The 27,284-nt window shown below is 38.5% G+C and overlaps 1 protein-coding gene across 1 annotated transcript in view; it reads left to right on the top strand.

Annotated features, from left to right (window-relative positions):
- Positions 1 to 27,284, top strand: part of lamc3 (laminin, gamma 3) — a 121,196-nt gene that overhangs the window by 68,115 nt on the left and 25,797 nt on the right. Inside the window, exons 10-12 of the mRNA XM_026922053.3 lie at positions 2,633 to 2,831; positions 7,405 to 7,508; positions 15,710 to 15,949. Of these exons, the coding sequence (XP_026777854.3) occupies positions 2,633 to 2,831; positions 7,405 to 7,508; positions 15,710 to 15,949 (543 nt within the window). The remainder of the gene's footprint in view (positions 1 to 2,632; positions 2,832 to 7,404; positions 7,509 to 15,709; positions 15,950 to 27,284) is intronic.

Below are 27,284 nucleotides of genomic sequence, written 5' to 3'. Positions count from 1 at the left end.
GGATCTGTGCAGGCTACTCGAGTTTTTCCACTTCAACCTTGGCAAACCAAGTCTTTATGGACCTCGCTTTGTGCACAGGGACACTGTCATGCTGGAACATGTTTCAGCCCCTTAGTTCCAGTGAAGGGAAATTCTAATGCTACAGCATACAAAGACATCCTATACAATTGTGTGCTTCCAGCAAATGTTTGGGGAAGGCCCACATATGAGTGTGATGGTGTGGTGTCCACAAACTTTGGGCCATAAAGTGTATGTACAGTACTTCATTTCATAGCCTTTGGGCACTTTACTGGAACTGACACTAACTAGTGTTCTTGCTGTACAGCCTATAGGTCATGCTCAAGACAATGTGTAAGGGGCATCTTTGCTTAGATAACTATGTAGCTAGACGCGTGTATGAATTATCATGAGCTAGCTAACTAACAAATCCAGAAAACTACTGAGATCATAGTTAGCTAGTTACCTAGCCAGCTAACGGCTTTGTTAGTGAACATAAGAACAGAGAAGAAAATAGAACATTTCAGATTAGGGGTGTTAATTGTAGACAAGTAGTCATCATTTCTAAAGTAAACTACTCAAGTAGTTTTTCGCCAGATGATTTATTTACTCTAAGCCTTTTCTTTTACCTTTGCTGAAGTGAATTATTACTGCAGTAGCAGTAATTTAACTCAAGTCAAATGTGTTTTGTACTCTTTCCATAATTGTACTCTTTCACTACCTAATTCTTGCATAAAAGTATTTTTGGCTTTTTACAGTATTTCTAGCATTGCCATTCATCTGTGGGAACTAATTCTGTCCATCTTGAACAGTAGAGGAGAACATCTTATGCCAGACGCTTGCTTTTCAAGTAGAAAAAAGGTCTCTATGTAGGAGACTGGAACATGACATCTGACTGAACACACTGAGAACTCTGAAAGTATGAGGTCCTCAGCCCCATCCTGTTTTACTTCCCAGATGAGTCATGAGCCTCAGTTCCTCGGGAAGAGCAGCAGGGCACAGCACAGAAAATACACATGATATGTGTTTAACAAGACACTGTTTTGTCTGGGATGAGAATGCTTGCAGTGTTTTGTCTCTGGCAAGCCATAGTTCACAAACTTCACAAACAGAAACTCTCAGATGAATACGATGATCTGATTTGAAAGTTCTGACAGTCCAGGTGGTCTCCAGCCAGTTTACAGGACAGGTTGATCTGGTGCAGTCCTTACTAACTGATTTGTCAGCATGGATCCGATTGATGGACTTTATAATGAAAAATGATTGACAATATTTAAATCACACTTCTACAATTTTTGGGTTAGCTAGAAGACTTGAATGCAGTACTTTGCGTGAATAAGTAGATTAATTCCAGTTGGGTGAAGCAATGAAATCAAGGCTAGTTCATTATTATAAAAATGAGATTCTGATTCTACTCATATAGAAAGTGAACATTTAGCATATATAATATATAAGGAATAATCCGCCCTATGTAAAGTTAATATCATCCTGAAGTAGATTATTTTCCAATATCAGCAAATCTGGAAGTGTTTTATTTCTCTTATACGATTGCCAACGATTACAATTTTTCTTTATTAAAGAATGGCACGTTATGCTTTGTAACTGTTTATAGTTACATTAAATGTTATTTAGCGTCTGTGAGACAAAGTTTCTGTTGTCACTTTCATTATAGCAGCTATAGACAGTCGCACTATCAATTGCCGTCATGTCATCACATGCTGTTACATACAATGCTATCTTTTCATTCGTTATCTTGTACGCTTATGAGCCTATAGAATGTTACAAAACGGATTCCCTCAAACATCACCTTTTTTTCGCACATCTAACTGCTCTCTGTGTGTTGTTTAGGACCACCCAGCTGTAAATGTTGCCCATTTGCTGACTAAAGTGAACGTTAACAAGAGCCTGAAAATCAAAGACTATAACACAGACAACTGCGTTTTCGATTCCACCCATTACTTTTAATGCCACCATAAAGTCAGAGCATTAGAACTAATGAAAAGCTTCAATCTCATTAAACTGCTAAATAAAGTCAGAAGCTGTATTGTTACCCCATAGATTTGTACAAGAAATGCTAATGAGTGAATGATATTTCATAAAATATTGTGTGTGTGGCCATGTTTCTATGTCTTGGTGTGGACCCCAAATGTCCCCAGAAGAATAGGAATATTTGACAGTTTTGATTTTGTGGGGACATTTGGGTAGAAGATCCTAGCAAGGATAGTTAAGACAAACGATTGCATGTGTGTGTGTGTGTGTGTGGAAGAGCACTCTGTGGGGGCTTTTTGAAGTCTTTAATGAGTGGAGAGGAGATGAAAGCCAATTACAAGCCCGTCCCCTTACACATATATACACAGATACTTCGGCACACACATGGCTAGGACATCAGAGAACCCTCCCTCTCATCTGCAAAGCAAGGATTTAGCACTTATTCCTCCACTTTCTGTCAGTTGTGACATTTAGACATCCTTGGAGAAAATTTTTTTATCACACACATCAACACGTCTTCCAGCTTACATCAGGTCCCTACTTACAGCCACATAGTGCTCATAACATTCACTGAGTCAAAGAGCTGAAAATAACCAGCTCTAAAAGGAGCTAATGAATAATATTTTTGCTTTGTTCTGTCTAACAGCAAAGTTTCTGGGAAACCAACTGCTGAGTTATGGTCAGCACCTTACCTTGTCATTTACGGCTGAATCAAGTGAGCTGTTGCCCAAGATTGTGACTGTGGCTCTTGAAGGATCTGGACTGTCAGTCAGTGCCAACTTGTTTTCGAAGCAGTATGTGGACAGTCAGCCTAGCCACACCCCTCGTAACATCTTCACACTCAGGTATGTGTATGAGAGTTTATATAATGTGTGTGTACATTGGGCTTCATTTATCAAGTGGGATACGAATTAATTTATTCATAAAATTGTTTGTAAGAGCATTAACACAAATTTGGTATTCCTGAAAATGCTGGTAGTGTATAATTGTTACTGCAATAACTGCAAGGTTATAATTGTTCTGTACAGGGATTACGCTGTCAAGAATACATAACTTCAAGAGGTTCATTTCAATTACACACACTTGTAACCGAGTGACCGAGGTGGTACGTCTCAATCGACAGTGTGCCCTATACACCCTAGTGTACTGTATGCCATCATCGGGATTCTTCCCAAACACAGGCAATTGGCATTCATCAACATATGCGCACTCGAGTACGAACAAAAACAGTGTTACTGAAACTTTTGTAAATCTGGTGGGAATTTTTAGTTGGGTTTGGCCTGTGAAAACATTAACACAATCCAACAAAAGAATACTAATTTTCATGATTAGTTTCCTACATTTAAATATAGCTTCTGTGCACTTGTTATGCTCTTCATGAGAAAGAATGGTGTTGGACTGATGTTGATCTTTATCTTGACTGATTTCTGAGTAGGGCTTTCTGAAGTAGGTGACATCAGGTTTACCCCTTTACCCCAGCCACAAACTGAAGTGACTTCTTTCCTGGTTACTCGGACTCTTTGCATCTGACCATGACCGAACCTGCATCTAGCTAGCATTTCTGGTGCATTATATACATTCATCTTCATTCCTTCATTCTCAGCAACCATTTTATCTTGGTCAGAATTGCAGTGGATTTGGAGCCTATCCCAGGAATACTGACCATGAGGCAGAAATACACCCTGGATGCGACACCAGTCCATCACATGACACAACACACACACACTCACAAATATATTCACACCTATGGGGCATTTAGAGTGGCCCAATTTTTGGAAGTTGTGTAGAAGCCCAAGAACCCAGAGGAAACCCATGAGCACTAAGAAACAACAGAATCTTGAAGTCAGAGCTGTGAGGCGTTAATGCTAACCACTGTGCCGCCTACATTTGTACAGATAATTTTAATATGATTGCTATTGTAAGGTGAGTAATTCCAAGTCACGGTTTTTTGAAAAAGCCATAAAAGGAACAGCAGTTAGCAGATAGCAGATAGGCTAGACAATGAGGAGATGAAAAGTCTATACATAGAGTTGTAAAAGTAGGCTTCTGGTTAATTAACCTGTCCAAGCTGCAGTGTCATCAGTGTATTCAGGTAAATGCAAGGACATAAATGCTGCTTCTATACTACTGTGGCATTGCTTACAGTTAAAGACACATATTTCTTGAGTCTAACCTTGGTTACTGCATATTAAGTGACATATCTTTCGTCTTTAGTCTAATGTTTAACTTTTTAAACCATTTTGACAGATGCTTTAAAGATGAATGATGAGTGATGGAGCATGTAATAAAATTTTTAAAAGGTCATTAATAATTAAGAACAAAGACCTGCAGATCTTCTAATCTTATATTAAGCTGTGTTTTTATATATATATATATATATATACACAAGCCAGCACTGCTTCTTTTTCTTGTGCTTTTATTAGGCCTAATTCAATTAAGAGAAAATTGCTAAGAATTGGTATCACATAACAGATCAGCTTGGCAAGGTGCCTCGAGCTTTTAGCTGCTTTGGGAAATTTGTTGTATTGAAGGAGTTTGGCACAGTCTGTGACACTCCAACTAATCTTATCAATGCTGATGAGAAAAACACTTTACTGCTGTTACTAGGAACTAAAAAAAAAAAAAGAATGGCCCGGAATCATAGCTTAGAACGCCACATAAATACACTCAAGACTTTAGAGATAATAGGAAAAATAGCTTAAATTAAGTAGTAGGAAACAAGGATCATGTAAAAGCAATTAATAGCAAGAGTATGAAGGTTAATGAGTACATGAGAACAAGAAATAAACATTAAATAAGGAAACTGCAAATGAAAAATGGAGAGATTGTGTGCTTAGAGCATGTGAAGCCAAAGCTGCCTCCATCAGGTTAGTCGTGACACTATGTCCCGCTGATCCCCTTTTCATTTCATTTCTGTCCTGATGGGAGTGGGCTTCATACTCACCAGATCTCACTCCATTTGAATACCAGTGAAAAATCTTGAGCTGCCATGTTAGATCTGTCTACCACTATCATCAAAACACCACTTAAGAGAATGTGCAGTGTTTCTGTACATGTTCTCCCTGTATCTGTGAGTCTCCCCTGGAATATCCAGTTTCCTATATGTAGTTTTTTCCATAAGTAGATTAGGATATAAATGTTGAGGTAGACAGGATGTCTTTTGGTGGAATTGGAATGAAATCTTTAAATTTTCTCCTTTTTTCACTTTTGGAGGGAAGCAGACTTTGCAATGCTACAAATTTACTTGTGATTGGGATGCAAAAGGGAAACATATTTTTCTTCAGAAAAGCCTATAGTTTTTAAATCTATATATACTGAAAATGTCCAAATTTGACCGTGTGAAGAGATTTTCCCATGCCACAACACGTTTAAAAAACATCTTGTTTTGGCATTTTTGTCAACATCTAGCATACCTAGTAGGAACCAGGAAAAAATAAAAAGTCTGCTCTTTGCACAATATATAATTAGACTTGTTTTAAAGCTGTCTCTTCAGTTTGGCAGAGCGCAGACTTCCCGAACAGAACGGGTCCATTTCTGGAGAATTTATAACATGAGAAATGAAAGTATGAAGACAAGTCTAGGGGGGTATACTAGTTATCTGCTATTTCTGTCTGTTTATCAGCAGGGTGTGGATTGCATGAATGCACGAGGAAGCAGTCACAGTCACACATCTGTGAATGTGCGAATGTATGTGTCATTGACAGTATTGTTCTCTGACACAGGGAGTGTGTTGGCGGGGCTAATTTTAATGAGGCCATGAAAATGAGAGAGATCAGAGCCAAGGGCAGTTTGGAAGATGAAGTAGGATGGGAAAGAATAAAGAAAGGAAAAACATTCAGGAACAAAAATTGTGGATGCCATTATGTGAAGTTTCATGAACTCATTCAATGCTTCACACTATGTTCCCATCCTGTTGCACCTATGTACTGATTAGAGAAAGAAGAACCAAAGCTGAAATGGTTAGGACAAATAATCAGGAAGCAAGAAGTGTATTCAAATGCAGCTAAGAACAGAGTCAAAATACAGCATAAATCACAATCACTGCACTTGTATAAAATATACCATCGTAGAAGAACAAGCCAAGTCATAACACACAAAGCTGTCTGGTCGATCTAGCACTGACATCACAGTTTGATTCCATAGCTGAAGGATCGATTTTTAGAGAAACTTCTACATGAAGAATAAAAATATGAGGACAAATGTCTGTTTGTGTCTATCAAGTAAGACTAAGCACAGCAAGAAACAAACAATTTATGAGGATAATATACATGTCCCCACCCCAGCCTGTCATTGGTTTGTTGCCTGAGTGTGTTCACCTGTTTCTTGTTAGTTCTTGATTAGTTTGTCTTTTTATGTCCTGTGTTTTTCGTTGTTTGTTGCAAAGTCATTGCGCAAATACCTGTCCGTTCATTAGTTTGTTGCAAAGTCATATTGTGTAAATACCTGTCTGTTCATTAGTTTGTTGCCTGATTGTGTTCCCCTGTTTCATGTTAGTTCTTGATCAGTTTAGCTTTTTATATTCTCTGTGGTCACTGGTTGTCACGTAGTCCTTCTGGGGACAGTCATGGCCTAATAGTTAAAGAGTTGGACTTGTAACCTGAAGGTCATGGGTTCAAGTCTCAGGTCCGGCAGGGATTGTAGGTGGGGGGAGTGAATGACCAGCACTCTCTTCCACCTTCAATACCACAACTGAGGTGAGACCCTTGAGCAAGGCACTGATCCCCCAACTGCTCCCCGGGCACCGCAGCAAAAAAAAAAAAAAAAAAAAAAGGCTGCCCACTGCTCCAGGTGTGTGTTCACTACTGTGTGTATGCACTTGGATGGATTAAATGCAGAGCACAAATTCCGAGTATGGTCACCACACTTCACTTTTTGTGCAAATTAGAAACTTTTAAAGCAGAACCTTACTTTCCATGTTAGTCTGTATGTTTCATTGCGCTTTCTGTTTTTGATTCTCGTTTAATGTTTGGGCCAGTATTAAGCCTGCCTTGCTTCCTGAGCTTTGCTATGGATTTTACCCGAATAAAAGCGCAAAACACACAACATTCACCATCTCAAATCTCTTGCATGCACAGCCTCTCTCCCATTCTCATTAACACACACACTGACATGGTGAAAACATGAAAAAAGCAAAGTTCTTTTAGGCTCATAGGCTATTATAAGGCTGGGCGGGGCAAAGTGAGAAAGTTGAGAGCTTGATAAACTTTCGTATGCTGAGATCCACATCCACATTAGCAGCAGAATAGTTAGGGTACATTTAGCTACATTTATTATAGAGCTGCTCCAGTGCACCTGTATGGATGAACTGACAATTTGTAACATAAGCATCATTGTGTATCCTTTGCACAGACATGCACGCAATCCACACACACGCCTATATGAAAAACGGAATTTAATAACCTGCTTTTTAATCCATAGGTTAACCGAAACAGAGGTTTATCCATCACTCACTCCATTTGAGTTTCGACGTTTGCTCAACAACTTGACTGCGCTACACATCAGCAATGTGGGAGGACAAAACTGTGAGTGTTATTTTCTATTTAAGTGTCTGTTTGCAAGCATTTCCAAGCATAATTAAATAAAAGCAATGCTTATATGAGGTAATTTAATGACTAACTTCGATGAGTATCATAACACATAATGAACTAATAGATATATTAGGGTCATTTCTAGCCTTAAAGAAAAATTCTATGCTGTGTAATGTAAAGAGCCAAAAATAAACCTACCTTCTAGTGAACACTGTAAAGAATTGGGAAATGAGGCTCACTTTACAACACAGAATTAGAACTCTTAGACAAAGTTTGGAAATATCACCAGATTCTGCAGTAGGACTACAAGCTGAAACATAGCCCATGTGCTGTTTTGGGCCCGGTCTGCACAACATAGCAGGGATATTGCATTTTGTAGTGTTTTAAGCGAGAAACCACCAGTATGCCGATTGCAACAAGCAGCAGAAAATAGACTCAAAGGGTAAAAAATACACTTGAGCATGCGCAGAGCTTGTGCTAAAGGCTTCACTGACTGATATAGGAACATGCTGCAAGCAGCATTGTTTCTAGGTCTGATGTAAAAATGGATTTAAGGCAGAATCCAAGTCTTTAGGAGAGGAGTTGAGGACAAGGGTGTGCTCAGTGGTCCAGCAGTAGCTTTTTAGCAGCCTTGGGACTTGAACTCACAACCTGTCTGTTACTAGCACAGAATGTTAACCTCTCATCTATCTCTGAGCTAGCACTTTGTGGCCTGCAGGCCAGATCCAGCCTTACTACAGCCAGTTGACCACAGATGTGCTTCAGTCAGCAGTAATTGTTTCCTGTAGTGCAGGGGTTCTCAAACTTTTTGGAGCCAGGGACTATAACTGATTGATCATATTGAGCTGTGACTTCCATTGCTGCAACTACATTAAAAGAAAGAAAAAAAAAATCACAGACTCCCTAGCTTTGCTTCACAGACCATTATGAAGACCATTGGGATAGTGTTTCTGGAGCTACTTAAGGCTAAAAAAATTTATGAATATTGCTCGGATTATTAGATACAAGGGTAAATTTGTGAAAGTGTAGATTTGTAAATTTCTAAGAATTTTTTTGACACTCAAGACCAACATTTTACACCCTGGCCCCAACTCTGAACTAAACAACTGTTAAAACAAAGGGAACTTATTGTCAAGGAATAGCACGTACATATACACATGCACAGAAACAGATATCTTGGCTATGAGACAAACGTACTAATGATGCATGTCCCAAATGAATCCTTAAACAACCTTGTAGGTCACTTACCACCTGAAGGCTTTGGAAAAGAAATAACATTCAACAAAGAATAAGCTTCTATTTCACTGCCAATGCATTGTCTCTCCCACTGGAAATGGATTATTAGGCCATTATTATTCATTTGTCAAATGTCCCATTACAACCGTGGCTGCTTTGTTCTGCAACACACACACTGACAGCTTGAGATACTTCTGCATGAACACTGCCAGAGAGATATGTGCTGCTGCACGTGTGTGCGTGCCTTTCTCTGTAGCTATGTGTAGCAATGGCTAAAAACGAGCCCCTAGGGGCTTTTACAGGGGCACTGTAAAATGGCTTACCAGAGTGTGTACATCTATGTATGTATGTAGCGACATGTAAGCATAGGCAAGTATGTTGGTTCCAGCATAATGTGCGTGTGTGTGAGTTATCCCTTTATCATTATTCATAAGAGCTGTGCGTACCTGGGAAAAAGAAAAAGCTTTCTCCTCCACCATGTTTTTCCTCCTGCTCCCTTCAGCCTATACTGATTAATTAATCTCCATGTCATTTATTTATATACATATTGAAAATTCACTCTACCAGCATCAGTAGTCTGAACGAGAGAGAAATAAAGAGAATAAGAGGTTTTAAAAAAAAAAGAAAGAAAGAAAAACAAGAAGGTGAAAGTTGGCTCTTGGGAATTCATATGAATTTGCAATCGGCAGAGCGTGTTGGTAATTCAATAAAGGGCAGAGATTTGCAAAGACTGGAAAGTAGAGATAGAGCTAAATTATAGAATACATTACAGAAACTCATTAACAAACTACATAATGAATAACAATCCAGAAAAGGCATAGGCTTTGGATGTCTACTGCTTAAGAGGAGATTCAGCATATACAGAAAAAATCTCAAACTATTGATGCCTGGATGATGGAAGACTACAGGAAAATATACTGTCATATTACTATCATATAAGAATAGTAGGTTAAATGAACTGAAATTTTTAATAATCGAAAGAAAAATGGAATTAAACACCTTACAGTAAACTATGATCAGTCAGATATCTGTTGGATGTGTCTGTATCTGCTGTAAAGGCATTACCCACAATGCTGTTCCACTACCTTCGGTTAGTGCTGCCAGCAGGATTTAGCCCTCGCTTCATCTCTACCTAAAAAGAGCCCTGCAGCAGCACTTTATTCTTTAGACTGTCCAGCTCTTTATTCTGTACTCTGCTCAAATTCATCAGCGTCAACTTTTAAGCTAGTACCGCTGTCAACACCATCACACTCGCCATCTTGTAGATTGCTAACTAGTTGAGTCAGGCTTCTGCTGTAACTCGGCACAACTGCATCATATAGCTGCACGGCATCCTGGAACTGTAAGTCTACTACTTCCATGTTGGGATTTTCTCGCTGGAAAATGGCGAGTGACAAAAAAAATGACTTACTCTTTTACGTGAGCATGTGAACAGTGAAACTGGATTGTTATTACTTAGGTTTGAGTTCAGTTAAAATTTGTCTCCTATTAAACGCTGCTCTAACTGTACTAGCAATGTCCCACTGTGACATCAGCGTGACAAATTTCTCACAGGAATAAAAAAAATCAAGCAAAAAAATCAGTACCAGAATCATTAAGCACACCACAAATATTTCAATAAAAACATATACTATATGGTCAAAGGTTTGTGAAGACCTGACCATCACACCCATACGTGCTTCTTCCCCAAACTGCTGCCACAAAGTTGGAAGCATACAATTGTATAGGATGTTGTAGCATTACAATTTCCCTTCACTGGTACCGTGGCCCAATCATGTTCCAGCATGACAGTTCCCCTGTGCACAAACTGAGCTCCATTCCAAGACACTCTTTGGCAAGGTTGAAGTGGACGAACCCAAGTGGCCTGCACAGACTCCTGACCTCAACCCCCACTGAACACCTTTGGGATGAACTGGAACACCGACTACACCCCAGTACCTGACCTCACTAATGCTCTCATGGCAGAATGGACAAATCCCCAGAGCCACGCTCCAAAATCTGGTAGAAAACCTTCCCGTAAGAGTAGAGGTTATTATAGCACCAAAAGGAGGAGTAAATCTGCAATGAGATGTTCAACAAGCACAGGTGTGATGGCCAAGTGTCAAAAATCTTTAGACCATATAGTGTACTTAAAGGAGAACTCCACCCTGAAACACATTGTGTTTTATGTCAGCTTTGGAGTTAAAGTCATACCTAAATATTTTCTGATTCTGTTTGGCAGCAAAACATGATAGCTTTTAGACTAACCAGTGAACTAATGAACAAGGGTCAATTATATATATATATATATATATATATATATATATATATATATATATATACATACACACACTGCAGTGTAAGACTATTACATTATCATTATTATAATCATTATACCATGCTATGATTTACATGTTTATCTAATTATAGTAACGCAGCTCAGCTCCACTAGACATTCACATAAATCAAAGGTGCTGGAGCTTCACTTTCATTGCTGTTACCCCTGTCAGCAACTTAAGACTTTGCACCGAGCATTTCTCTTTACATTCATATCAGTGTGACATTCAGTAAAAAAAAATCCCCCATATTAAATACAAGTTATAACTGTTTGTAATGTTGATGTACACTCTACACAACCACCACCACTGCACATACTTATTCCCCCACATTCATGGTTGAAATCAGCCAGAATAAATCAAGGATGTCTATACTTTTAAGTGTTTTTTTGATCTTTACCCATTTTTCTAGAGGAGTTGTAGTCTATTTATACATTTTACATCCCACCATAGCTCAAAGGCACCCCAAACTTTTACAGCTCGTGGCCTATATGATGAACCACAAAAGCGGACTGTTAAAAATGTACCTAGTCCTAAGATAATAATTAGTTCTGGTAATAAGCCTTCACAAGCTATAATTTGGCTTCATGGAGACCTGACAAGAAGCTCATCAGTCAACTCTTTGCAAAACGGACCCCATATTTGACTTTTTTTCCCAGCTAGCTTCGAAATTACACTGGCTATCATCATAACTACACTGAAATAATCATTTTTTCTCTCTGTCTGTCTTTCCTTAACAACAAACAAGTCACCAACCAGCAAAATGAAAGTTAGCTTGTAGGATCTTTTTTAATCTTGTTACATATTTGCAGAATCACAAGGGCATATAGATAAAAAAATAATATTATTAATATAAAAAAAAGTCTCTCGAGTGGTGCAACAGAAAGGTGTTCGCATATCTTCCCTCCTCTGTCAATCAAAGTGACACAAACCAATCACGGATGCGTCTGTGATCATGTATGCAGAAGAGGACAGACAGCACTTCCCTTTCTGCTGCATAAGCAGCAGTCACAAGATGTGGTTGGCTGGCTTCACGTGTCTCGGAGGAAATACGTCTCGGAGGAAACGCGCTATGGTCATTTAAATATAATTGAAAGAGGGATGAATTTAAAGTCAAATTCTTTAATAAAGCGCCAAGACATATTTGTGTGCAACACAGAGAAAAAATTTTAAAATCAGCTGAAAATCAAATCAATAGAGCAATCAAGAGGCTTATTGTAATTCTTCATATTAGCCACCCCATCCTTTTGAAATGTACCATGCTTGTGTAGCTGATATTATCCTCATTACGATTAATAGCTTAAAGAGTGATATGGGGTTGACTTAGAAGCTCTCCTGGATTTTGTCAGTCTGGAATCCACTTTTGAACATGAAAGAGCGCTTTCATGCACCATAAGTACTTTTATAGACTGCTTATGGATTTGTCCGATATTTTTTTTTAATACTCAACAGCTGAATTGCCTTTTTAAAAATCATATGGTTTGCATTCTTGCATGGGATTAATACACAACATCCCCATGCTGTTTCCTGTAGAACATTATGATCAGACAACGAATAAACCTGAATCTTTGCTGAATCAGTTAGAAATAAACTGTAATTTGCCAATGTGTCTGCTCTGTCAAACCGTCAACAATTTGTATTTTTATTGACAATGTTAAAGTGAATCTTCTCTCATTAGATCATCTGCAGCAATCTTTGCTATACAGACTTCAGAAATGAAATCAGTGATTAGATGGTTGAGAAATAATGGCTGAAAATGATCACTTTTTTCCTAATTAGAGCTAGATAAGAATTATAATAAAGCAAGCGGCAGCAACAACAACAGTTAGGGGAATAGGTGGTGTTTTTTTTTTTCCACTGTAATGGTTTCTATGTACTTTGCATTTACCAAGGGTTCTGAATGTTCTATCAGTTTCTGACCCCTTAAAAGTTGGGGCGTGGGGGGCAAATCTACTTATATCTATACATACATATATATATATATATATATATATATATATATATATATATATATATATATATTACACACACACACACATATATATATATATATATATATGAGCAACAAAAGATGTAACCAAGCCCCCAGTAATTCAGCCCTTTGAAACAAACCCATAATAAAAGAATTATTAGGCCCTTGGTAGCTGCCCTATGGCAGCTAGGTATACTGTATAATAAAGTTAAGTTATAGAGGATAACCACTAATCTAATTTATTTACTTGGTAGAAGTCAGTTTCTGCCCATACTAGCTTGAATGCCGTTATCTTATCTTAATGCCTTGGGCTCTTTCAATTTCCTGTCTTGTATGTGCTTGCCTTTCTTCATGGGAAGGATCAATACAAAAGGGACCAAGTTGGTCCAAAGTCAATTAAACTCAAAACATCTGTCACCGAACTTGAGGCAACCCAGCTATTTAACCTTTACTCTGATGTAGGAATGCGTTTGCTTACAGAAATGGCCTAATATATCTTCCACTGCACTTCTTCAAATGAGTGTCATTAATCTTCGTTTGTTCTAATCTTCCATGTTCTAAAAACATGTTACTCTGAAGGCAGTGGTTCGCAGTCCTCTTCCTCAAGTATCCCCGGGCTCCCGACACTTCTGACTCAAAAGGCCAACAAAATGGAAAATGCATCATGGTTATATAGGAGCAGGAAAACAGGTGCTAGTGAACTAGCATTGGGAATTCTTGGTGTAAGAGGACGCATCAACATTTCTCCTTTTTGCATAGATCTTTTCTCAATTAGGTTGAGAGCTGTTTCTCTTGTGTGTGTGAGTTTTGTATATTAGTGCTTCATAATGTTACATGTTAGCAATTTAACTGAGGCTTTTTACAATAGTGTGTGTGAGGGTGGCTGACTTGAGTACGCAGAGCAGGATCAGTGAGTGTTGTAATTAAAAATGAGCGTAAACTACATTTTGACAAAGGTGCAAAGTGTAGACATTGACAGGCATGGCTCAATGCTTGCAGAAATGAAGTGTTCTCATATAATACGGTTTCTCGGCACACCCGATTCACTGCTCCGTGCTCATGACCACTTTTGTGTGCACGCAAGCTGTGCTGGGTGATTTTTAAGAATAATTCTGTTCATTCAAATTAATGTTTTAACACGACTTTCAAAATGTTTTAATCAAGATTGTACATGTGTAGCTATACATATTTAAATTTTTAATTAAAAAAAATCCACAAATGCTATTTAAACTTAAAACAGCCTTCTTAACTTGACAAATGTTGGCTCCTACAGCCTGTGCTACTCTCAAGCAGTGCACCAAAAAAATTAAAATAATAATAATAATATATAATAATAATATATAATAATTTATTATAAAAAACAGCAAGATAAACAGTTTGCACTTTGCAGAGGACTGAGATTGTAGGTGGAACTATCACTTCAGAGTGACAGGGTCATGGGTGCCAAAGGCACATTGATGCACGTGAGGTGCAAAGGCTAACCTGTCAGAAGAGCTAATGTAGCACAAATTGCTGAAAAAGTTAATGCTGGCTATGACAGAAAGGTGTCAGAACACACAGTGCATCACAGCCTGATCTGTATGGGGCTGCATAGCTGCAGACCGGTCAGAGTGCCCATGCTGACCACCGAAAGCAGCTACAATGGACACATGAGCATCAGAACTGGACCATGCAGCGATGGAAGAATGTTTTCTTTTACATCATGTGGACGGCCGAGTGTGTGTGCGCATCACTTACCTGGGGAAGAGATGGCACCAGGATGCACTATGGGAAGAAGGCAAGCCGGTAGAAGCAATGTGATGCTCTGGACAATGTTCTGCCGGGAAACCTTGTGTCCTGGCATTCATGTAAATGTTACTCTGATATGTACCACCTACCTAAACAGTGTTGCAGACCAAATACACCCCTTCATGGTAACGGTATTCTCTAATGGCAGTGGCTTCTTTCAGCAGGATAATGTGCCCTGCCACACTGCAAAAATTGTTCAGGAATGGTTTGAGAAACACAACAAAGAGTCCAAGTCTCAGTCTGATTGAGCATCTGTGGGATGTGCTGGACAAACAAGTCCATGGAGGCCCCACGTCACAACTTACAGGACTTAAAGGATCTGCTGCTAACATCTTGGTGCCAGATACCACAGCACACCTTCAGAGGTCTTGTGGAGTCCATGCCTCGATGAGTCAGAGCTGTTCTGGTGGCAGAAGGGGGGCCTACACAGTATTAGGCAGGTGGTTTTAATGTTATAGCTGATCAGTGTAACCTAAAGCTAACACCTGTATATACAGTATAACCCATTTAAAAGCAAGACATCCTACTTTGTTTTCAGATGCTGTGATTTGACATCACTCTGTAAACAGGAGAGGAACTCGTAGTTGACTTCCCAGTTGCAGTGGCATTTCATGTTGCCAAAGACATGATCCCCATTTACACTGATTAAGAAGTATTTACTGAGTTGAGCAAAAATAGTAACAGCAGCATCTATAGCAAATTGTGCAAACAATAGTTATGTTTTATGTTAAATATGTTATGCTTTTTTTTTTTTTTTTTAAAAAACAATGACAAGTACAACTTGAGAACAGTATCAGACCGATACAGCATACCAGCAGTCTTGACATACCGTACAGATGATAAATAACCTTGACTTGACCCTTCATCCTTTTCTCCCCCCACAGATACATCCCAGCTGTCTGGCGTGACATTGACCTCTGCGACACTGGCTGAGCCCTACTCCGACATCCACCTTGCCCCACCTGCCCCCTGGGTTGAGATGTGTGCATGCCCACCAGGATTCATGGGACAATTTTGCGAGCTGTGTGCACCAGGTTTTACCCGAGACAGTCCTAACGGCGGGCCGTATTCTCCCTGTGTGCCATGTAACTGTAACCAGCATGGGACGTGCCATCCAGAAACAGGTCTGTGAGAAAACATGGGTAAAAAAAAACAACTTCTTTTCATAATACTTTAAATTACTTTCAATTTTCAGATCAGAATGACCTGAATATAACCTCTGTGTGACCCTAAAGTGCTTATTTTTGCTTGTTAATTAGAGAGCATGTGACAAGTGCAGCTTTGTTCCAATTTCAGTAAAACTTTAAAATGGGTCTTTAACAAGTTTGTCCAAAACAGGGCATGAGGGTGCGCATCTTTCAGATTGTTAATTGGAGTTGTGTGCAAGCATGTCCACTCCATCAGCTAAAACAAGGATGTCATATATTCTCTTTTTCTTTCTCCACACCTCCATACCAGACTAATTTCCTCCTCATCTTGCCTTATTGTTTCACCTGTACTCCCCACATCTACCTCTCTTTCCATGCCCCAGTTAACAGACTGCATAGCGAGTTGATTGCCTGCACAGGAGGGGCAGAGTTCATTGCCACCTCCATCTTTCTCATTAGCTCTGTTAACCAGCCCCTGGCTAATTAATGCTAATATAGGCTAGACCCGTATATGTGCGAGTGTGTGACAGAGTAAGAGAGATAACGGAGAGTGAAAAAGATAGCAGGCCTAATGTGTTAAGCTGTTTTTGCCTTGTTTCAGGTGCTAATTAGGCTGCACTCAGTGAAAAAAAAAATTATGTGCGAAACATGCCATAGGAGAATACACATGCAATCCTTCCCTAAATGCATACAGTTCCTTCTGAAAGTACTGGCGTGGCAAGGCCAATTCTTTTGTTTCTGCTATACACTGAAGACATTTGGGTTTGAGATAGGAGACGAGAGATCAAAATTTCAGCTTTCATTTCCTGATATTTACATCTAGAGGTGTTAAACAGCTTAGAACATGGCATGTTTGGTGGCAGACCACCCAATTTATGGGGTGAGCAAAAGTATCGGAACAGATAGTCTATAGGTATAGGTAAACTATTGTAAATAACATTTAATATTTGGATGCGTATCCCTTGCTTGCAATAACTGTATCAAGTTGTTGATTCACTGACATCACCAAACTGTTGCATTTTTCTTTTGTGATGCTTTTCCAGGTTTGTACTGCAGTTTCTTTCAGTTGTTGTTTGTTTTGGGGGGTTTCTACCGTCAGTCTCCTCTTCAGGAGGTGAAATGCAGGCTCAATCGGGTTAAGATCTGGTGATTGACTTGGCCAGTCTAAAACCTTCCACTTTTTCCCCTGATAAAGTCCTTTGTTGTGTTGGCAGTGTGTTTTGGTATTTTATTTTATTTACACCCGGGCAACAAGAAACACCTGTCAGTCATACGTTCCAATATTTTTGATCACTTGAAAAATGGAAGGGTTCAAACAAAATGTGCCATGTTCAGCACAAACTTGTTTAACACACTGTATTTATGAGTTAGAGAGGCACATTTCACATGTTGCATATATTTGAGGGAGAGAATCACAAATGTTGCATTTGAAACAAGAGGAAATGTAGGTGTTTTTTTAAATTCTTATAGAAATTCTTTATTTCTGATAAGGTGGGTATTAATACAACACCACCTGAGGACCTTGGTGAAAGAACTATTTATGCAAACTACATATTTAAATGCTGCTTGCCCATTGGCCATCTGTTTACCCTAACCACAGAAATTGATTTTTTCCTGCAGGCTGTTTGTATACGGTTTTGATAGATGAAAAGCTTCATCAATCTAGCATTTCTGGCACATTTTGTACATTTGTCTTCATTCATTCATCTTCAGTAACTACTTAATACTCATCAGATTTAAAATGGATCCGGAGCCTATCCTGGGAACGCTTACAGGGTATGTACAGCCATACACCCTGGAGTACACCAGTCCATCACAGAGCACCATGCACACACACACACACATACACACACACACAGACAGAGACACACACACATACTCATTCACTGCTAGGGGCAATTTAGAATAGCCAGTCCACCTTTGGGAGGTAGAAGAAAACCTCCCTGCAACCCTGGAGCTATGAAGCGGCAACGCTAACCACTGCACCACTGTGTCGCCCTATTTTCCTGACATTAAGCAAACCTTTAAAAGTCTTGCCCCATTTCCCTGTCTTGTAGATCTGCAGTATTTGTCACGCACATAAACCTACTTCAATACAAACAGGCTCCTTCACCCAACTAGATACAGTTGATGAAATTACTCTATACATAACAAATGTAGTTGTAGTGAAGGTGTACTGAAGGTGAATTGATTAGTTAAAATATACATAGGATGTAGTATTCACACAATCAATACAATACTCGATACAATATCTATAAACAAAGCTAATTAAATACTCACACTTGCCAAATTCAGCCAGTTAAAGAGGAATGTGTTAGAGTGAACAGCAAAAAGAGTACAAAACATAAAACATGTCAGCCAAGTGTTATCTCCATAACAAAAATATTAACGTGGAATCTAGAAAGCATTATTGAAATCTGATTATGACCATGTCACTGCACTGAATGACCTCACCATAGCTCTTGATAATGTATTCATTCGAACTCAGCCCCTTTTTACAGGTTACCGCTTGAGCCAAACATCAGAATAATACATAAGATACATCCAACTATCTGACATGAGCCAAGCCTGCGATAGTATGCTTTATTGCGCTTGTCTTAATTCTCCAAAGTCTTTTTAAAACAGGCCCATTGGATTACTGAGTGGCGAAGTGGGGGGGTTTGCGATGGCCCCGTTGCTGGGAGATTGCAAGTTCTAATCTTGTCTATGCCTCAGCCATCCACGGCTGGGGGTCTAGCGAGCAAAAAGTGGCCATGCTTTCTGGGTAGGAGGGAGGCATACTCTCTCTTCCCTGTCAATCACAGCGACACCAGCCAATCATGAGTTCATGTATGCAGAAGAGGGTAGATAGTCAGACTTCATGTGAAAACTGTAAGGAATTTACTGGTTGCACAATTGCACTATTTGTCCATGTAGTACACAGTTATAGACGGTATTTATTTATAATTGCACTATCCGTTATCACCCAGATGAGGATCAGTTCCCTCTTGAGTCTGGTTCCTCTCAAGGTTTCTTCCTTATACTGTCTCAGGGAGTTTTTCCTCACCACCGTCGCCTCTGGTTTGCTCATTAGGGATAAATTCACACATTTACAATTTATTTAGATTTAATTTAATTTGAATGTATTTATTCATTTTATTTATTTTTTTATACTTTTTGACAGTGTCCTTTGTTAAAAGTGCTATACAAATAAAATTGAATTGAATAGCACTTTCCTCCAAGTGTGTTACGCTGCCCTACTACACAGCAAGTTGTAAGCACTAGCTGGCTTCATGTGTGTCAGAGGAAGCACGTGTTAGCTTTCATATGAGAGCTGGCTGGTGAGTGGGAATTGGTAGAGGACTAAACAAGCCACATAGGTCCCTGTTCTTTGTCTTCATCTTTCTTTTTCCCTCTTTCTATCTTTTTTCCCCCCACACTTTCTCTGACACTTACCAGGAACTCAGACTCTTTTAATGTGCTGCAAATTAAACCTTCATAGTTCTCCTTATGAGCGTAAAAAGCGATTAGTGCAGTACAAGGATTTTACGCAGCAAATTAATGTCAAACATGAGCTGATATGCTTTAAGAGAGAGAGAGATAAGTGTGAGAAGGGAGTTAGGGAGGCATTTAATAAAGCACTTTGAGCAGAAAGGAGGAGAGGGGGCGATGGAAAGGTCAGGGCAGGTGTAAAAGTAAGTTGAAAGAGAATCCAAAGCAGAAAGACAAGTGAGGGAATGAAGGAAAGCCTCAGCAAAGAATTTCTTCCATCCCAGGAGAGAAGGAGGAGCTCAGTGTGTTTATTTATTCATGAACCTGTTTAACTTCAAAGTGCAATTGAATACCAGTTGCAACGGGCGCCGTTCAGGGCCATTTAGCTGCTTAAATCCTTTTCACGTTAGTAAATAGAATTAGGCTTGTGATGAATCCCTGCTGAAAGTGGCCTCGTTTGGCATTAGCATATACACATGCCATTCTTCATTTTCCTCTAGATTACAGAATGGAAAGTTTTTCCAAACTCTTTCAAACCCAATTCGGATTTTTAAGGCTTTTTTTTAGGCTATTCAATCCAGTTTTCCCTTCAGAAGAGCTTGAGGTGTACAAGGAGAGCTGAAAGGATACACCGCTTTGATTTTTATATTCATGAAAGGAGCTGAGAATTTTGATGGACTTGCAAATGAGGTCTAATTGACTATTAATTGGCTAATAGCTAATAAATTCAGTCAGCTGAGACTAGTTGAAAATAACAGAGGAGTGGCGTTTCTGCCTGAGCACCGCACTATTGTGGCTTCATAATTGTGATTTATTAAAAGTTCTCCAGATTGTGTCACTGCCAGCGACACACCAGATTGCAAAAATGGTAATATTTGTGGTGGGAAAACAAAAACAGGACACTGCTCATCCAGAAACGGAGGACTAACGAAGTCAAGCATATGTCCTTCAGATGCACGTACATTATGCGTGTGCACGCAAGTGATTGTGCCTCTCTTCCTGTGTATTTTTCTTTTCGAGTGTTAATTTAAGACTTGCCATCCATTAAATTAGAGTATGGAGGAAGGAGTGGGAGGGGTGATTGGGGTGGAAAATGATGCAAGAAAGGAGTTGTTGACAGAGAAGGCAAAGAGAAAAACGGCGGCGGTTTCTTATGTGAATGCCTTCATTAACAGCAGTTTATCTTTTAAACAAATAGGTTGCATCATGTGCTTTTTTCCCCCCCTCTATGCTCTCTGGTCTCCTCTTTCCCCCTTTTCTCTGAGCACACAAAATAATTCGATTAGACTCAGTGAATGTGAATTAAGCAATGAATTATAGAAAGTTATATACTATATACATAGATGCTATCTCCAAACAGCCATCTGTCGGTTATAAATCTTTCATGCAATGTTCCATGTAAATAATGCTAACATTTTTTTCATCACTGGATGTAATTCCCCCAGAAGCTATAGTGTTTTACCCTCGCAAACACCAGATATTGATGTCATATAATATCCTGGAGGCCTTGATATAAAATAAACATTTTTTTCTCTCTCTCTCTCTCATGTAACATCTATATTGCGGCTTCATATTCCTAGTGCTTACAACAGTACATACTTATGTACACTGTGGAGCTTAATGAAACACTTTCCTTTCTGAAGGACATTTTGAAGGACAGCATTTGCAAGTAAAGCAAGATTAAAAAGTATGGAATCGAGAAGAAGAGGGAAATGAAACAAGAGAATAGAGGCCTTCACACCTCATCAGTCATAAAATGTCTGCATTTTTTATTTCTAAGGTTAGATCTAAGGGCAAAGCACACAGATTCAGAACTATCTGTAATTTGGTGCGCAGTACAATCGTTCATTCCTGAATTTTCTAACTTCCTTCTTTAAAACAGGCATTATCCATTCTGAGGGGAAAAAAATGAGACCATAGCCTATTGCAAATTGCATGGAATTTGTAATTTCTCATAGAAATTACATATGGAATAAAATACCCTTAAAAACAACAAATATTTAAATAAAAAAATTCACAATAAAATTAAAAAGAAAATTGGTAACATTTTACACTACTGTTCAAAAACTCATAACTAACTACACAGGGACTAAACAGGAATGAATGAGTAGTAATTTATTAACAACTAAGTAACTACTATTAACAACTACCACTAAATACCACTGGGTAATTACTTATTAAGTAATAATAAAGTGATGGTTTGTGTCACAAGCAGAAGCTGTTGGACGTAAGAGTGAGTAAAAACAGAAGTTAAGCTCAGAACAGATGATAAGATGAGAAAGAAAAACTGTGAGAAACCCAAATGGAATGGCAAAAGATCATCGATCATCAAAACCTTACAAAGAACATGAAGTGATTATATATACACTGAGTAAAAATAGAGTTAATAAGAAGCAGGTGAGCATATTAGTGCAATATTAGTGGGATAGAGGCGGAGAGAGGACCAGGAAGGAAATAAAAATAAATACATGTTGTGAATCCAAAGGAAAATGAGAGCAGCACTGGGACATTCATGAGTGTTTGGTAGTTCATTACGAGCTATGTAATAATGACCAAGTCTTATATACTGTATCTCCTGGGGAACTACCAGGTTACTACCAATTAAATACATACTCAAAGGAGGCAGAGGTCAACACACCTCATATCCACCAGTGCCCCTTTTTTGAGCGTTTATATGAATCAGTATGATTTGCAAAACTTTCTTACTTACGTAAGGTAATATGGAAGATGATCAATCTGAAGAACTTTGTTGATTTGTAGTGTCTCTTCTCTTCAACGGGACAAATGGCAGCAAGATACCCCCAGAGCATAACAGAGCCAATGTCATCCATGTATATACACCTGTGTATTTAGAGATAAAATAGGACAAACGTCCTTCATTCAAGCAAAGTGTTTCTGAGGCTGTAGCAGAAAGGGAGAAATATCTGTTCTGAATCATCCTGGTTCTCTGGAAACGTCATGTATTATTACTAACATTTACACATCAGATAGAGTCATGTTCAGTCATGTTCAAGTTTAATATACAGTGGATATAAAAAGTCAATACACCCCTGTTAAAATGGCAGGTTTTCGTGATATAAAAAAATGACTACCTTTATTGTGAAATTGCAACCTATTAATTAAAGTGAAAAACAATAAGAATCATTTTGGAGGAAAAAAGAAAAATAAAAAATGTACAATAACCTGGTTGCATAAGTGTGCACACCCCTAAACTAATACTTAGTTGAAGCACCTTTAGATTTTATCACGGCGTTCAATGTTTTGGGGTAAGAACCAATCAGTTTGGCACATCTTGACTTTGTTAGTAAAATATTTCGTGATATTTTGCCATTCTTCCTTGCAAAGGCATTCTAACTCTGTCAGATTGGCTGGGCATCTCCTGTGCACAGCCCTCTTCAGGACACCTCACAGATTTTTGATTAGATTTAGATCTGGACTCTGGCTGGGCCATTCCAAAACCTTGATCATGTTTTGGTGAAGCCATTCCTTTGTTGATTTGGAGGTGTGCTTTAGATCACTGTCATGCTGAAAGGTGAAATTCCTCTTCATCCAAAGTGTTTTAGCAGAAGCCTTAAGGTTTTGCTCCAAATTTGACTGGTATTTGTAGCTAATTCATGATTCCCACTGACTAAAGCCCTAGTTCCAGCTTAAGCAAAGCAGTTCCGAAGCATGATGCTTTGGGGACGGTGAACTTTTGGTGATGTGCTGTTTTTTTTTGTTTTTTTTTATGGCCAAAGTACAACTTCGGTCTCATCAATCTATAACACATTATTCCACATGGTTTTGGAGATTAGATTTATTATTTATTTGTTATTTATTTATTATTTATTTGTACTTTAGCCAGTTTGGGATGTTTTTTTTTTTGCTTGTTTTTTAAAAAAAAAATCTTCCGTCTTGCCACCCCATAGCCCAGAAATGAAGAATTTGGGAGATTGATGTCACATGGAGGGAACAACCAGTACTTTCCAGAGATTGCTGCAATTCTTTTAATGTTGCTGTAGGCCTCTTAGCAGCCTCCTTCACCAGATTTATCTTGCTCTTCTCATCAAATTTAAAGGAATGTCCTGTTCCTAGTAATGTCATAGTTGTGCCATATTTTCTCCAGTTGTTGATTATTGTCTTTACAGTGTTCCATGGTATATCCAATGCCTTGGAAATTTTTTTGTAACCCTCTCCTTTTGTAACCCTCTCCTTTATAAGATCTTTCTGGCCCACGGCTTTTCCAAGTGGATGTTACACAGATGATGTCAGAAAAATCCTATATGAACAGCTGTACTTTATTTGGGGTTAATCAGTCACTTTAATTGATGGTAGGTATATTAGTATTTAACATGAGATTGAATGTGATTGGTTGATTCTGAACACTGTCACATTTTTATAAAAGAGTGTGTGCACTTATACAAGTTGGGTATTGTAAGTTTTTGGTTTTTCAGTTTTTCCCCTAAAACATTTCTGGTTGTTTGTCACTTGAATTTACATGCTGCAATTTCACAATAAAGGTGAAAATTGTTCTGACATGCTTTAATTTAGTTTCATATTTTACATCACAAAAACCGGCCATTTTAACAATGTGTGTAGACTTTTTATGTCCACTGTATAGAAGGTTCAATAAATTACACTTAAAAAAAAAAAAATCATGATTACATAGCACTGAAACATTGAAACACTGTATCTAAGTAATAAAGTGCTATGTAAGCCACTACACTATAAAAGCTACTAACAATCATCTAACATTTTCATAAATATGTGTATAAAAGAAAACAGACTAACGAGTAGCAGGGCAGAGAAAAACTCCCCTTTCTGCAGAATAAAATGCAGTCTTCGCCTGTCCATTTTCTGCCTTTTTCCTTTTCTCCTTTTACGATTTCTCTCTTCTCAAAGACCTCCAAACAATAAGGAGCCATTCTGAGGTGCTGACATTTAGCCATGCAAAATATGGTGAATAATTCAGCATAGTGAGACATACAAATGTCAGGAAGAGACCAAGCGGAAGAGTGGAATAAACTTTGCCTGAAGAGAGTTGAGAGAGAAAATAAAGTCAGGAACTAAATAAGGACGGACACCCACTGAGCTTCAGATGCTGATATGGTAATCTCAAGGCCCCTTTGGGCAAGAGGGTGGCATCCTGTTTCATGTTGTGTTAATGAATATTTGGAGTTCTGGCTTGGCTACAATCTATTCAATATTCTCTGGGGTGCATACGTGACCTGATGCTTTGATATAAAATCAATAGAACTGCATAGATAAAGTACAATTTGACATTTGGCTTATGAATGATCAGAAAAAAAAGGACCTAAAGGCTAAAATTAAACAGGGTATGAAAGGGCAACAACTTTATAAAGCTTTCCATAAAATAATGCTGTTCACACTATGCCAAAGCTGATTAGTATGTATTTAATGGTTATGGAAAAAGCATTAATTGTCAGTTAGTGATTGCGACTGGTAGTGACGAATTATTTGTGAGGTGGCTCACATCAGTGTATCAGTGTATCAGATGTCAGTGTAGTTAATTCTAGAAACCCAAAATTATGACCGAAACTGTGTTTTTCAGCCAATTATATACCCTGACACTGTTTTCTACTTGAAGAAAACAAATATATTTTATCAAAATGACACAAAAATCTTTAATCTAATCTAGCCTTGCTTTATTTTCTCCCCGAGAATCAGGTTGGGTAAGGAGCCAGTTTAACAAATGCAGCAGTAAATGCAGTCAAATCTGTCTAAAGATGTGCAGAACCTTCCAAGCCAAGTGTGCTTTTCTCATGATGTTTTGATATTTACATGGTATAGAAGTTTAGACATAAGCCTAAACAACGTCTGCTGAAATGTCCGTGATGCTCTTTCCACCTTCACATCATCATCAAAACAGAGAAGAGCACTTACACACTCTGTACAGATGACATCGGTGAGCATTTTAAAATGTTTAAATGGCCTTAAAAATATATTAAAAAAACCCATTAATAATAAGAAATTTTAACCAACAGAACAGATCGGACTGAATCAGCAAAGCCAACTTAGTGGACCTGGAATGAAATTTTTAAATGCAATTTTCTCCTTTTTCAGATTTGAAGGTAACCAAACTTTAAAACATTTGAACAGATTTCAGCTCATGAAGCGCTCTAGTTTTCAACTATGTGTAATAGACAAAATTTGGCCATGTGTTGGGTTTTTGCAGACATATTGCCCCACATTTTCTTTGTTCTTGTTACAAGAACGGAAGGAAAGAAAGCAAATAACAGAAACAGGAACCCATAGTGCACAGATGTTGCGTGTGTGTGTAGCATCTGCCCCATCAGTGGACACCACATATGGCTTGTATTACTGGTGACTAAGTCCAACAAAGCAAAAAAAAAAAAAAAATCATATGGCAGCCAGCTTCATTCTTACATTCAAAGTGAATGAAATACATCTCTTTCTCTCTTTCTTTCTCTCTCTGTGTACTTTCTGTAAAAAAAAGTACTTTCTTTGTCCATTTGTATTTTCTACTCTCTCTATTTATCTCCATTTCTCTCTCTTCTTTACCGATGACTCTCACCCTGTATCTCCTAATTCATCTACAAAATAAAAAGCAAAGGTACACTGGTCATTTTCTCTCTCTGTCTGCCTCTCTCTTACTCACTCACTCTCTCGTCTCTTAATCAGTCTCTTTCAATACAGGAGAGCAATAGTACTTCCAGGAATATTAAACTAATGAGTTTATGTATTTAGTTAATATGTGATGCACATAATTCAGCCCATTCTTTTGTGCTGACATGCCTTGTCTTCGTATTCACAGACGTCCTAATCCAGAGAGACTTATAGAAGTGCTTTATAATCGCCTTCGAAAACTAATTAGTACAAATAAGTCAGAGTCTAAGAACCTTAAAATGGTGTTAGAGAGGAGTAAAAACAGTATTTTTTTTAATTAGTGCTTATTTAAGTGCTTGGTGAAGAGGTAGGTCTTTTGTCTTCGTTTGAAGACAGTCAGTGACTCAGCCGTTCAGAAGTTCATTCCAGCCCCTGGGTACAAAAACAGAGACGAGTCTTGATGCATGTCTTCCTTATATCTTAAGGAATAATGGCTCAAGGGAAGGTGGTACAGAGCAGGGTTTGATGAGTGCCTTCTGGTAGGTGGGGGTCCGTTTTTGTCATTGTAGGCAACCATGTGTTTATAGGAAGCCAGTGGAGGAAACGCACGAGTGGTGTGATGCAGAACAAGTCGTGTCTTTGCATTCTGGATGCAATCCTGAAATGATTGAACAAGCAACTGAGTGACCACTGTGGAGAGAAATGGCCTCCTGAATTTGTAAGGAGAAACTTGAATGAACTAGTCAAATTAGCAGTGTGAGGAGAGAAAGATAGCTGGTTGTCCAGAAATACCACAAATTTGCATGTGTTGCCAGATGGTGAATTGTTAGAAGTGGTAAAAAAAAAAAAAAAAAATGTTGAATAGGATTGTTCAGCATTCTCCTTCTGCTTTTTTTTTACCCTGATTTTCTCCCTAATTTAGTCTTGGCCAATTCCCACCCACCTGTTAGGTCTTCCCATCACACGACAGCTACAACCCCAGGAGGGAGAAGGCCAACATGTGCTTCCTCTGAATCATGTAAAGTTGGCCAACCATATTTTTTCAAACTCCTGCTCAGGGGCGGCGTAACACACACAGAGGAAAATGCTATTCTCCTCCTTCCGCATATCTGAGCTAACAGAAGCCTGACACACATTGAGTCTAGACAAAAAAAAAAAAAATCAGGATAATGATTTATAGTAAATTATAATAATTTATATCAAATTAAAGAGATTTGGAGGAGATTTACATATTTCCTAAAGTCAGCCTTAAACTGATTATGGACATGTAAGA

This window comes from Pangasianodon hypophthalmus, chromosome 27 (assembly GCF_027358585.1).
Source record: "Pangasianodon hypophthalmus isolate fPanHyp1 chromosome 27, fPanHyp1.pri, whole genome shotgun sequence".
NCBI lineage: Eukaryota > Metazoa > Chordata > Actinopteri > Siluriformes > Pangasiidae > Pangasianodon > Pangasianodon hypophthalmus.
This window is presented reverse-complemented; position numbering and strand designations above follow the sequence as displayed.